Below are 12,963 nucleotides of genomic sequence, written 5' to 3'. Positions count from 1 at the left end.
ATAAGATTGTCGAAACATTAGATTGTCTCTAAATATATTTTCTTGGTTTAAATTCCTAAAATAATAAACATGTAATGAGTTTTCTAGCTATCTATTTTCATATAGATACTTTGTAAAACTCAGTCTCCTACCTCTACAAATTAACATACCAATAAAGAGATTTCAGAAAGCTTGCATTTCAGTTCATTTTTAAAATACTCGCTGCAAAAACTGTTCTAGTAAATGTAAAGTAATGCCTTTAATTTAAAAGTTTCTATTGATTAATGAATCAGCTTTGATAGTTGTTCTAAATCACATAGATAAGTAGAACAGAAAAATCCTTGAGAAATATTTCAATGTACAGTATGTTTGTTTCCCTAATATTTTATAAACAAAATCTTAACTCCTATTTACTATGCAGACTTTGAGTTTAGTGGTTTCAAGCTAAAAAGCATTTAGTAAAATTTCTAATATATATCATGAAGATGTAATTAAATCTCCATATAGAAACAAAGGACAGATGCCTCTAAAAAATATTGTTTTACATTTATCAAGTGATTATGAAGGACACGTTTTTTAAGCACAATTTTACCTTTAACACAGAAAATAATATTGTTTACATGAATTGAATGGCTGTTTAAGGATTCTGCTTTAAACACTGAAGGATGAATTACTGAAGAAAAATTTGAAGTAGTTTATAATTTTAAAATAGTGGATTCTTTGGAATATAGTTCTTAAAAATTCAGTCATTAACAAAGGCATTAGTTAAATGTAGTAGATGTAACTAGACTTTTGAGAATAAGAATTAAAAAGTAACTACAGATCATAAGATGCATTCTTGTTAACAAATGCCAGTTTTGCTGGACCAGAGAATATTAATATAAATAAACTCTATAATAAATTCAATTTACCTTGAAGCAAATCTACAGTAATAGACTATAAAGAACCTCTGATATTTATAGGTATAGTGAAAACAGCAAAGAACAATAAATTTCAATTGTAATTTGGAATCTATCACTAGCTGAGTAATATGACTTAAGTAATCATCTTTCCAAACCTGTTTCTAGTTCTGTTAAATAAATCTGTATACTGCTCTATAAAAAGTAATGGATTAAAAAAAAAAAGTAATGGATAAAATATTTAAATATGTAATTTTTGTCTTTAGTTTTTCATCCTGACAAGTCTCTTCCCCTTCCTCCAGTGTCTAAAGTATTGGGACTCACTTGGCCCTAACATAAACTTGTGTTGTCCAATATCAACAGATCTTTCACAATTTCTTATTCCATAGTGTAGTTTCATCATAATTGCTATTCTACATGTTATTCTTCTTTTCAATAATTCAATGCCATATATTTTATCTTTCAACTAATATTCTTTATTGAAAGAAACCATGTCTTCCCAGAATGAGATTCTTCATCTACTGCAACTGACTTCATCATAACTTTTTTCAGTTTTCCAAATCATTTTTCCCCCATCGTCTCCTTTTTCTCATTGCAGAAAAAATTGTGATCTCCTATTTGGACCTCCTAATTTTCATTGACTAGGATCTTAACACCCTATATTGTATCTTTCCACCACTCCTGAGTCATTTCGTTTCCTCAGTAATCTCATCTGCAATTTCTATGCCTTTTTAAGCTCCTTTTTATTCTTTAACATAAGCCGTTCCCTCTTGATTAGCAGGGGTTAGGTGAGTCTCTCTGATCTAACTTGTATTTGTCTCCTTTGTACATCCAAAACTTCAAATCAGCAGTTTTCACACTTCACACAACTTTTTCTCTTACCTAACCAGCCTCTTTACCTTTAGTAAATAATATTATTAGGAAATAATGGCTTTGCTCTCACCATGTGATTAAAACTAACTTTTAAAATCTCCAATGATTTCCTATTTAAAAAAATAGTTACTTATTCTCATATTTGTCTCTGGGTATTTGATTGTCTTTAGGATCTTTCCTCATACTTTCCTTATTTTCTCACAGGAAAGATTACTCATTTCCCTTATGATTTACAAAGCACACTTACGAGGAAGCAGGTATAGCTCTACTCAGTTTATACTCAAAATATCCTTATGAAATAGATTACTATTACCGTCCCATATTACAGGTAAAGAGGTTGAGGTACAGAGAAGCAGAAACAACTTGCCCAAAGATACACAGTTGGTATGTTAAAGGGCCAGGATTTGAACCCTAGCAATCCTACTCCAGATCCTATGCACTTACTATAATATAATGCCTCTGACTTAATTTTTCTGATAACTGCTTCTTTAGTTAATTTGTTTGCTTTTTCTCTCTCCTACAAGAAGGTGCAAGTGAAATTATCTCCTCCATTGAAGTCAAGAATCTATATTTTCAGTTTTAAATTCTCGCCTATGCTTCTATCAAAGACTACTTCAAGAAAAAAGCACACTATTTACAATTCAACTTTCCAGAAACAAACAAAATATTATCTCAAATAGATGCCTGACTAAAATTCATTTGTTTGTTTTCAGAATGGCTTCACCATTCTTCTAGGCTCAAAATCATGCATAGTCCTTTTTTTAATTCTTTCTTTACCATTTTGGATATAGAACAAATCAGTCTCAAAAGCTTACAAATTTCACTTTGAAATATCTTTTACCTTCACACATTTGTCTCAATTTTCATCACCAAATGAGAGATTAAGTGTTCATTATCTTGTTCTTAAAATATTGCCTAGTCTCTTAACTTCACCCTGATTAGAAGATATTCTACTTTAAAGAGGTTTTCTTCTTAGAGAAACTTATTCAACACTGAAAAGTCCCAGAAGAGAAATCTATTGGTTTTTGTTTAACCAGATTACTCAAACTTGGAGGCCATATAGCCCAGTGTTAAGGTAATTACCAGTTACATTTCCTTGGGTAAGCCACTCAATTCCTGTAAGCATCAGCTTCCATAAGTATGACATGGACTCTGTACTTGTTTCATAGTATTTCTGTGAGAATGGATGGAACATGATAATATATGCAAAGTGCATAGCATAATGGCTGGCACAGAAACAGATTAAGCACTATAATATATATATATGTATATAATATATATATGTATATGTGTGTGTGTATATATATATATATATATATATATATACACACATATATAGAAACATGTTTCCCCGAAAATAAGACGTAGGCGGACAATCAGCTCTAATGCATCTTTTGGAGCAAAAATTAATATGAGAGCCCGTATTATATATTATATTATATTTTATATTATATAAGACCCAGTCTTATAGTAAAATAAGACTGGGTCTTATATTAATTTTTGCTCTAAAAGATGCATTAGAGCTGATTGTCTGGCTAGGTCTTATTTTTGGGAAAACATGGTAAATATCTAACCATTATTACTGATCCTCATCCTTGACCGTGAAACTTTTTTTTTTGCCTGACAAAGATGAACATCCCTTGGATTTGTGTTACATAAGCTTTAGAAAATATTATCTCGCAGACTTTCAAATCTAAAGACCTGCATAGTAGAGCAATCAGCTAATTAATGGTCATAGTTCTCATTTTCTCTTACCAATAGCTGTATGTACAAGCACGCTAAGATTCTCTATGGGTTTTTTAGCACAGAGGAGAACAAAATGCAGAGGTATCTCATTTTTTCCATAAACTTCCAGAGAAATTAAAGGTGCTCTTTTGGGAAATATCAGGAAGAATCTGTAGTCTAGAGGAAGCCCGTCAGCCAGACATCCCTGCCAGGCTAATATTATTTCCTCTAAACTCCCACACAATTGTTCCATTTCTATCAAGATAGTTTCCTTACTATTCAATAATTATGGTACCTTTTTCCTCAAATCCGCATTGTTTCACATGCCTAAAATAAGCTTTTTTCTTTCTTCTCCTCTAATTAGACGATTCTTACACAATCTTCAAGGTTCAGTTAAAGTCCTCACCTATTTTTCAAGACCACATGTTACTAGCTAGCCTACATTTCTTTCACACTGTGACCTATTATAGTACATTGTTTGTATTATAGTTTTGGTATATAAGTACAATTTTATAAATTATTTTAAGCATTTATGACCTCTCATAAACTAGTTTTAGAGAACAAGGTTTACAATTTAATACATTTTGCAACTCACTAAGAAGGTATTTAATAAATTCATGGTTGGATGACTGAATAATGAACAAACAAATTATGTACTATTTTGCCAATATTTCATGACGAAAGTATTCTTTGGGCTAAATGAGACTTTCAACATCTTAATTTGATTTTGCTTTTTTTTTTTAATACAAGAGAATTCTTTACACGCCTATAACCACTTCTTAATGTAGCTTTTCTTAATGCAGCTTTTCTTGAAAGCACACTTGAGCCAAAAAGGAAAGAAGTTGCTGAAAATCTTTAATAGACAAGGGAAGTTAACAAATGTTAACTACATTACTGATTTTGTGGTTTCTACCATGTTTGGGGGTTCATTATATGGACTCATTATGTATAAACTCCCATACTTACAGGGGGAATTGAGGGACTTACAACAAGAGGAAACGTTTCAATAACTTTTCTCCATGGGGTTACCATGGGAAAATAAAAGGTATAAAGCTCAAAACATAAAAAGGTGGAAATGGAAAAATATATATCAAATAACCTGGGCTAAGAAGTGCTCCAGGAATGAGTTCAGAGCTTGTAGGCAAACAAGGTCTAAATTATTTGAAGAATATTGAATGTCTCTGTTTTTTGTGTGTCCTAAAACTAAGAAACAGTATGTTCATTAGCAATTAATTTGTTTAATTTTGGTTTTTGGCTCTCGTTTCATATCTGTTTCTTAGTATATTGTTTTGTAAAATGAGCACAGTGGTATTGTATACCTCATGGTTGTCTCCTGATGTTAAGGTTATACAACAGAGGCTATAATATTTTGATTATTCAACAAATATTATTGTAATTTTTGAATATATAAAATATTAGAGTCCCTTTATATTAGCAAATAAATATTTGTTTTAAATAAAAAAAACACATTTGAGAATTAAGAATTGAGTATTTCACAGCAGCTAATATCTGAAATTGGGAGAAAGGCTCTCATACTAGATTTCATCATTCCACTATATGCAAGACTTGCAAGACCAGTATGCATTACTTTCCTAAGAAACTATTCTAGTTTGGGAATTGATTCAGTGAATTAAGGGCAGGTTTCATTTGGGTAGAATATAGCGGTTCTTGCAATTTATTCAGCTACCAATTGTATCTAGATTGTGTAATTCAGAATATAGTATTTTATTAAAAGTCCATAATATATGGCGTATAATTATAACTTTTAAAGCAAGTTTTATTTGTTTAGAAGTAACTCTGACTCCCTATTTTAAGTCTAAGTTACATATAAATTAGATAGTTTTTCAAGAAAAACCTTAAAATTACCAATCATAAAACCAATAGACAATAACAAATACTAAGAAAATATATAATTTTATATTCAACATGAATTCATTTCTATGCAAGTTACATTTTCTAGCTTCAGCATTTTTTTAAACTCTACTTTTTTTCTTTGCAAAGTCTTAAATAAAATTCTAAAAAAAATGTTTTATTAAATAAATTATTTTTTAAAATTTACTTCAGGACTGAAGTCCAAAGCAAATGTAAATGCTATGTTCTTAGTTAAGGGAAGGACCACCATTCTAAAAGAAAACTTATTATGATTCTATGTATTAAAATGAAAGACATAAACATCACATGAAATGTTTTCTAGTGCAAAATTATTTATTTTAGACACTGTTTTATACTGGATAACCAGCATAATTTCTTCAGAAATAAAATCGTGGTTATTTAAATTTATACACCTGAATTGCTATTTAGAGAATGGTCCTACAGAAAGTCTTATATTGGTAAAATAAGATACCTAGGAAGTTACAGAATCATAAACTTAGAGCATAAAAACTCTGCTGATCCCTAATGTCTTAGAAACATGTTCCCTCTCTCTTCCAGATTTTTCAAGTAAATTTTTCAATTTTCACTTTTAAAAGAAAGTGTTCAAATGTTAAATATATTGCTGTCATAGACTTAGTGTACTTTTGGTAAATCTTTTTAAATGATACTGTATTTCACATACATTAATTACATGAAAATATTAAATAATCAACAATAATTTTAACTCCATAAATATCTGCAAGGCTTACAATGAATGTAAATACACAAAAGTAAATCAATCACTATTTTTTTAACACTTATCTTTAATTTAAATAATATCATCAGAAAAAGGCAAATAAAAAATAAAACGTTTTTAAATTCTGGTTTTCATAAATCTATACTGGCATTGGATATATATGGTAGCCTACAAAACTCATATTGCCATAGAGAACATTGATTCAGAGACCATTGTTTGATGGTACTAGTTATTTATTATTACAAAAATAATAAAAAATAATTAATATCATTGTCCTGAATATATTGCCAGTGAAACCACATTGTATGTTTTATTACTTTAAAAAAAAATTAAAAATCAAGATGTTTACCCCATCCCTAAATGCTTGAACTTTCTCACATAAGTTATACTAAGAGAAAAAGAAGAACAGGTTGGATTAAGGCAGAAAGTCAACAGACCCTACACTTAAGTACTAATTCTGTAAATTCTTAACCCCCAGTGATTTGAACCCTTTAACTAAAGTCTTAAACTAAGTCTTTAACTAAACTCATAGTTCTAGAATCTAGATAGAGTCATGGTGATCATTTCCCAAAGTATCAGTTTTAAAAATATTCTTTGTATCCACTTAGCATAGATAGAACAAACATTTCAAAACTATAAATGTCTTTAAAAAATAAGAGAATCTACTAATGTTTGTATCTTTAAAATATTTACATTCTGCCATGTATAAAATAAAAGCTACTTCCTTGAAAAATTGTGAAGGGTATGTAAATCAAACCATTTTGACAGTGACTAAGAGGATAAAATGAATGATTTTATATGGAATAAAAATTGTCTATTCATAATTTAAACATGGAAGGATATTTTTAAAAACAATTAACAGATAATTGAATTTAGCCTATAATTTGAAAATATATTGCCTAATTAGTAATTTTTACGTTTGTATTTGATTAGTCAACCTTATATTTATCTATATCATCAGTAAAATTATAATAGATTCATAACATTGTTTAGTATAAAATATATTTTTCAATTCAGAAACATGAAATTAATAAGATTATGAGCTACATTTCAAATTTAATACAGTAATATAAATATTTTGTGAATTAAGAATGATACATTTCTTTTGAAAGCATAGTCTATTAATAATATCACCAATTAAGTAGTTATAAAAGGGCAAATGAAGAAACAATAATTATAAACATAAAGTATAAAATAAATTTGAGAATTTAAAAGTTCATGAAAAGAATCCACCTTATTTAATATTAAAAAATATTTTTTTTTCCTATATCATGTCAGCCATTATTGACTCTTAAAAACTCACATTGTCTTTCATCAAGTAAAATTTCTGTTACAGAAAATCCCACACATTAAAAATGAACACTGGCCTTTTATAATATATATATGTATATGTATATACATATATATTACACAATTATACAGAATATAATAGCTGATTTGTAACAAAGAATTGTTTGCTTGTACAAAAATATACTTATACATATTTGTTGATAAAAAATATTTAATCTGACAAATTAACAAAAGGAGTTTAAGTGCAAAACAACTATACTGAAGACTAATACTAAAAATACGGTACTTGAAATTTTGAGAATATAGTTTCATTTCAATTTTTGTATTTATATAAAAAGTGATATAATTGTAAATAGATTAAATTTCTATGAATTATCAAATTTGTGTCTATAAATTTTCTAAAGAACAATCACAAAAGAAACGGAGTCACATAATTGCTCTACTGTGTTAGCATTAATTAAAGAATAATCCATCAATCGATAAATTAACTGATCAATCTTAGGAAGAGACTCTTTAAACAAATAAATGACAACTTTATGTTTTAAGTGTGGTTGGGGGAAAAAAGCTATATGCTAAGACTTTAAGGCTTCTTTTATAAGGTATTCATACTATGCTGCACATATTTCTCTTTGATTTCCCAACTAAACACTCACTTGTTTGATGCGATCTGGATTAACGGTGGTCTGGGGTTGTAGAATGCTGACTGGTTCTGTCTTGGCCACATTTTGGGGCATTTCTCGAATTTTTTCTGCAATAAATCCATGAACTGCATTCAGTGCTTCAACTGTTCCCTGGATCAAGCACACTCGTTCAGTAGTACCTGTGGATAAAGATTCAAAAAAGCTCTGAAAAAAGGATGATATAATAATGCCAATAAAATAACAAAGTGTAGAACTCTAAATTAATTAGAAATATTACAACTGAACCAAACAATGAATACATGTTTCTTTTACTCATTCTTTCCTAATTGTCTAAAAACGGCCTTTGGATTCTAGCAGGGCCAGAGATCCTGAGTTCTATGCCTATCACTCATTCATTGACTAAGAGGATAAAATGAATGATTTTATATGGAACATTTATAAAAGGACTTAGGGTTAAAAACTGTTAACACATAAAAGAAGATTTATGGAGCCAGCTTTCAAAGAGCATACTCTTAAGGGTGAAAAACAGACATTAAGGCAAATTATAAGGCAATATGATGTGAAAAATAATGGAGATACCGACACGGACGGCATATACAGTAAAGAGAGCATTTAAATTGGTAGGGAGAGAGGGTTTTGGAAAGTTTACATAGTAGGTAAATTTCTGATTTTCTCCACCCTCTACTCACCCTGCTCTTCTTTTAATCACAGCAACAACAACACCTGACACTTCATATTTGTTTATTTTTTCAATTTACCACTAGAATGAAAGCTCTTGGAGGACAGCTGATTAGCCAGTTTTGTTGTGTGCTATAGCTTCTCCAAAGCCTAGAGCAGTCCCTGGCACATAATAGCTGTACAATAAATATTTATTGGACAAAAGACTCCACACTGCCTTTACCGATTATGCAATTTTAATAAGACAGAGTATGAGTTAAAAACAAAATACAAAGTTTATAAAATTTGAAATTCATGAATTGACAAAGAAAATTAATAGTATTTGTATTATATCTAGTGAATAAAATGTAGACATATGATGTGAGAAACTACTAAAATAAAATTGGTTGGGTCTAGTACACAGGTCCTATAACCAATTTTCTACCTTACAGATATATCTTAAGGCAGTAACAATAGATACAATTTTCAGACTATTCTGACCTTCATTGCAGCAACCCGGTATTGAACTGCAATCTTTTCAGCATCCCAATACAAAACATAAACTTACTTCTCAGAAATATGTATTTCTTTACTAAACAGTTAACCCCAAAAATTCAAAAGAATGGAATTTTAAAATTTATAAAACATTTGTTTTTGAATTAATATGAAAACTTCCCAAACCTACATTTCCTTTTGGTGCTATAGTTTCAATATTCTAAGTCACTCTATAAAGAGTTTTAAAGTACTCTTTGAAAGACGAAGTTGTGAAATCACAAATATTAAAACAATCATGGGGAGTTTATACTGCTTTAAGGATTAATTGCCACATAAACTACTTTTCTAGTAGTTTTAAATTTTAAAAGAATATTAAAAAATTATTGTGCTTACTTTTAGAAAAAGAACTTAGATCATAAGAATTGGGAGCAGGAACAAAAGTATTTTATATGGATATACCTAAATTAAATTTTCATGTTTTAAACAAGATTCAAGTCTATGAAAAGCTAAGTTTCCTAAATTGTACAAAATGTTTCATTAGAGAGCACATGTATCTTTCATTTGTAAGGATGGAGAAAATCTAAAAAAAATAATGTGAATTTGAAGGCTTAATATTTCCTGTTTCTCCTAATCAGCTTTTCTCATCCTTGTCTGTATTGGTGTATCTGTGGTTCTGGGTAAAATGATCTAGTTTATAGGAATACTCTTGGGAGTCTTTACGAGGTTATATCAATTGTCCAATAAATGACTACGAAGGATGCCAACTGATCAATGTAATTCATGCAGTCTTCCCATATAAGTCAGCAGACAAAACAAAACGTAGATCAGATTACATTTCTGTTTCTGGAGACAACTACAGAGTGTTGGGTATGCCAATATAGGAAAAGAAATCAGTGGAACCTCAATAGGGATTTGAAAAAACACACACACAAAAAAAAATGGCACTAAGTAACTAAATAGATTATACAATCCATGTTGCTTTAAAATTCTAATTTAATAAAATACATGTCATATCAGACAACAGTAACCCCAATACTTTTCAGGTGTATAGACTAACAGGTAGTAAATGGAAATCACTGGGCCAGAAAGAAACACGTATGATACAATTTGAAGATAGTTGATAGGTTTAAAGTTGCAGTACATTATTCTTTGGGGATTCAATTATATCACCATTAATAAACCTATTTTAAAACGGGGGCGGGGGGATAGGAGACTGTACATCCTCCAAAGGGAATTGCTGCAATCCTCAAAAGAGATGCTGTCATTTTCTTCTACTGAACTGTAATGGTCTTTTCACTCAGGTAACACAAAACTATAATTTTTAGGAAAAAGCCACAAAGAGGGAAGACTGTCAGGTATATGACCAAACTGTATAAGAAAAATGAGCCTGTAAATCATAAAAGTTGCTGTTTTTGTCATTTTTAAAGGCTTTTAGGCTCCATTAGAATCTAAACTAAATTGCCAGTTATTTATCATTTTATTTGTTTAACAGTAACATTTGCTTCTCTTTGTGAGAGACTAGCAACATAAGCTGAAAAATAGTTTCATAAAAGTATATACCCACATTTTTTTACAGTGTAAAGATACAGGTGTATAAGACACCACTAATTTAAGAATTCATTTGTAAGGAAGAAATTAGAAAAACTGCAACAAGTAGAATCAATGTCAAATTCAGCAGTGAAATTTGAAATGGCTTTAAGTTTTGATTTCACATGCAATAGCATCTACTGAAAATACCTGTTTCTAAAGTTAGGTACAATTATCAAACAGATTCCACAGCAAAATTTAGATAGAAATTTAATATTATATATTCACTCTGTGCCTTGGACAAGTTACTTAGACTCTGCCTGCTCCTACCTGAGGCATTTTGTCATTTGTGCAGTGGATTCCATCCACTCTTCTCCTCCAAACCCACTGTTTCTACAGGTATTAGGGCTCTTTCTTACATCATAACTTTCCCTCTTCTATTAGATCCTTCTCATCAGCAGAAAAATGTTATAATTTCTCCCTCCTTGAAAACTACCCCTTGGCAAGCCAAATGAAATAACTGAGTTAGGCAAAGATCATAAATATCTTAAGATAAATAATTACTGGGAAATTTTCAGTGGAAACATTGGGCAGTCACCATCTGACTTCACTGATCCACATTAACATAACTAAGTGTGAAAATCAAACATGGGCAATCTGAAGCACAGGGCACCAATTAGGAAGTATGTATCCCAAAGTAGCTGAACCTAAATCTAATGTAACATTTAAACTATATTACAGTTTACAAATAATACTAACAACAGAGAAATAAATTAAATGCCACCTTGAGGAAGCATGCTGCAAATCAAGAATATAAGATAGTCTACAGGACGATTGATCTGTGATCTAGCTTCATCAATAAAGGAGGGACTGCTCTCTAGATTAAAAGAGCTGTGAGAGATACAATGATCAAATGTACATTACAGATAAATGATTTTAGATTTTTTTGGGGTACATACCCAGAAGAGGGGTTGCTGGGTCATACAGTAATTCTATTCTTAATTTTTATCTGTAAAGATATATGGGCTCCGATGTTCATTGCAGCTTTACTTATGGTGGCCAAGACATGGAAACAACCAAAGTGTCCTTCGATAGATGATTGGATAAAGAAGATGCGGTACATATACACAACGGAATACGATTCTGCCATAAGAAAAGATGCAATGGTGCTATTTGTGACAACATGGATGGATCTTAAAATTATAATGCTAAGCGATAAAAATCACACAGAAAAAGTTGAGAACCATATGATTTCACTGATATGTGGGATGTAAAACTGAAAGCGACAAAGGAATAAGACAAACAAATAAACAAAAACTCACAGACACAGAATAGCTTAATGGTTACCAGAGCGGGTGGTAGATGAGGGTAAATGGAGTCAAATATACGGTGATGGAAGGAGAACTGACTCTGGGTGGTGAACACACAATGTGATATATAGGTGATGTATTCTAGAATTGTACACTTGAAACCTATGTAACTTTATTAACCATTGTCACCCCAATAAACTTTAAAAAAAAGTAAATCACACTTTGACTGGATTTAGATTCAAACAAGTTTTAAACACAATTGTGGCAATCTGATTGGAACTAGATACTACATAGTATCAAAGAATTACTGTCAATTTTAACAAGAGTGACATCAGGTTGTATAAGAAAGTGCTATGTTTTTCTTGTTTTAGATGCAAATTGAGATATAGATACAAACTGGGATTTCCTGCAAAATATTGCTGTAACAACAACAAAAATGAGTAAATGAAATAGGTATGCCCAAATCTTGGTATTGTTACTATATATGTTGGGTATGAAGGGTTCATTGTACTATTCTTTTATGTATTTAAAAATTTTTCATAATAAAAGAAAAAAATTTTAAAGCCCTCCTCCATTTACAGCTCAATTTCCTTTCTCTCAAAATCTCTCCAATGAGTTACACACACACACACACACAGACACACACACACACACACACACACACTCATTCACACACACATTCTATTTCTACTACCTCATCACCCATTCCGTTTTTCTTGAAGCTACTCCAATATAGCTTTTGTCTCACCCCTTTACCGAAACCATTCATCACGGTTATACTAAGGTAAATCTAATCTTCATGCCTTTATGTTGTTTGACCCTTCAGCAAAATTTGACATAGTTGAACACTCTGTTCTAAAAACAATTTACTTGGCTTTCAGAATTTCACATACTCTGGGTCCTTGTTTTAGTCAATTCATTCATTCATTTAACAACAATCTATTGAGTCCCTACCAAAT

At 30.5% G+C, this 12,963-nt stretch overlaps 1 protein-coding gene across 4 annotated transcripts in view; it reads right to left on the bottom strand.

The window, feature by feature from the left end:
• The window catches only part of NOVA1 (NOVA alternative splicing regulator 1), a 144,065-nt gene that overhangs the window by 25,532 nt on the left and 105,570 nt on the right, over positions 1 to 12,963 (bottom strand). For all 4 annotated transcript variants that reach the window (XM_081047764.1, XM_081047765.1, XM_081047766.1 and 1 more), the window contains one exon: positions 8,028 to 8,194. In XM_081047764.1, coding sequence (XP_080903890.1) covers positions 8,028 to 8,194 — 167 coding nt within the window. The remainder of the gene's footprint in view (positions 1 to 8,027; positions 8,195 to 12,963) is intronic.

This window comes from Rhinolophus hipposideros (assembly GCF_964194185.1).
Source record: "Rhinolophus hipposideros genome assembly, chromosome: 5".
Taxonomy (NCBI): domain Eukaryota; kingdom Metazoa; phylum Chordata; class Mammalia; order Chiroptera; family Rhinolophidae; genus Rhinolophus; species Rhinolophus hipposideros.
Note: the sequence above shows the minus strand (reverse complement) of the source record. Positions and strands in the feature narration are given on the sequence as shown.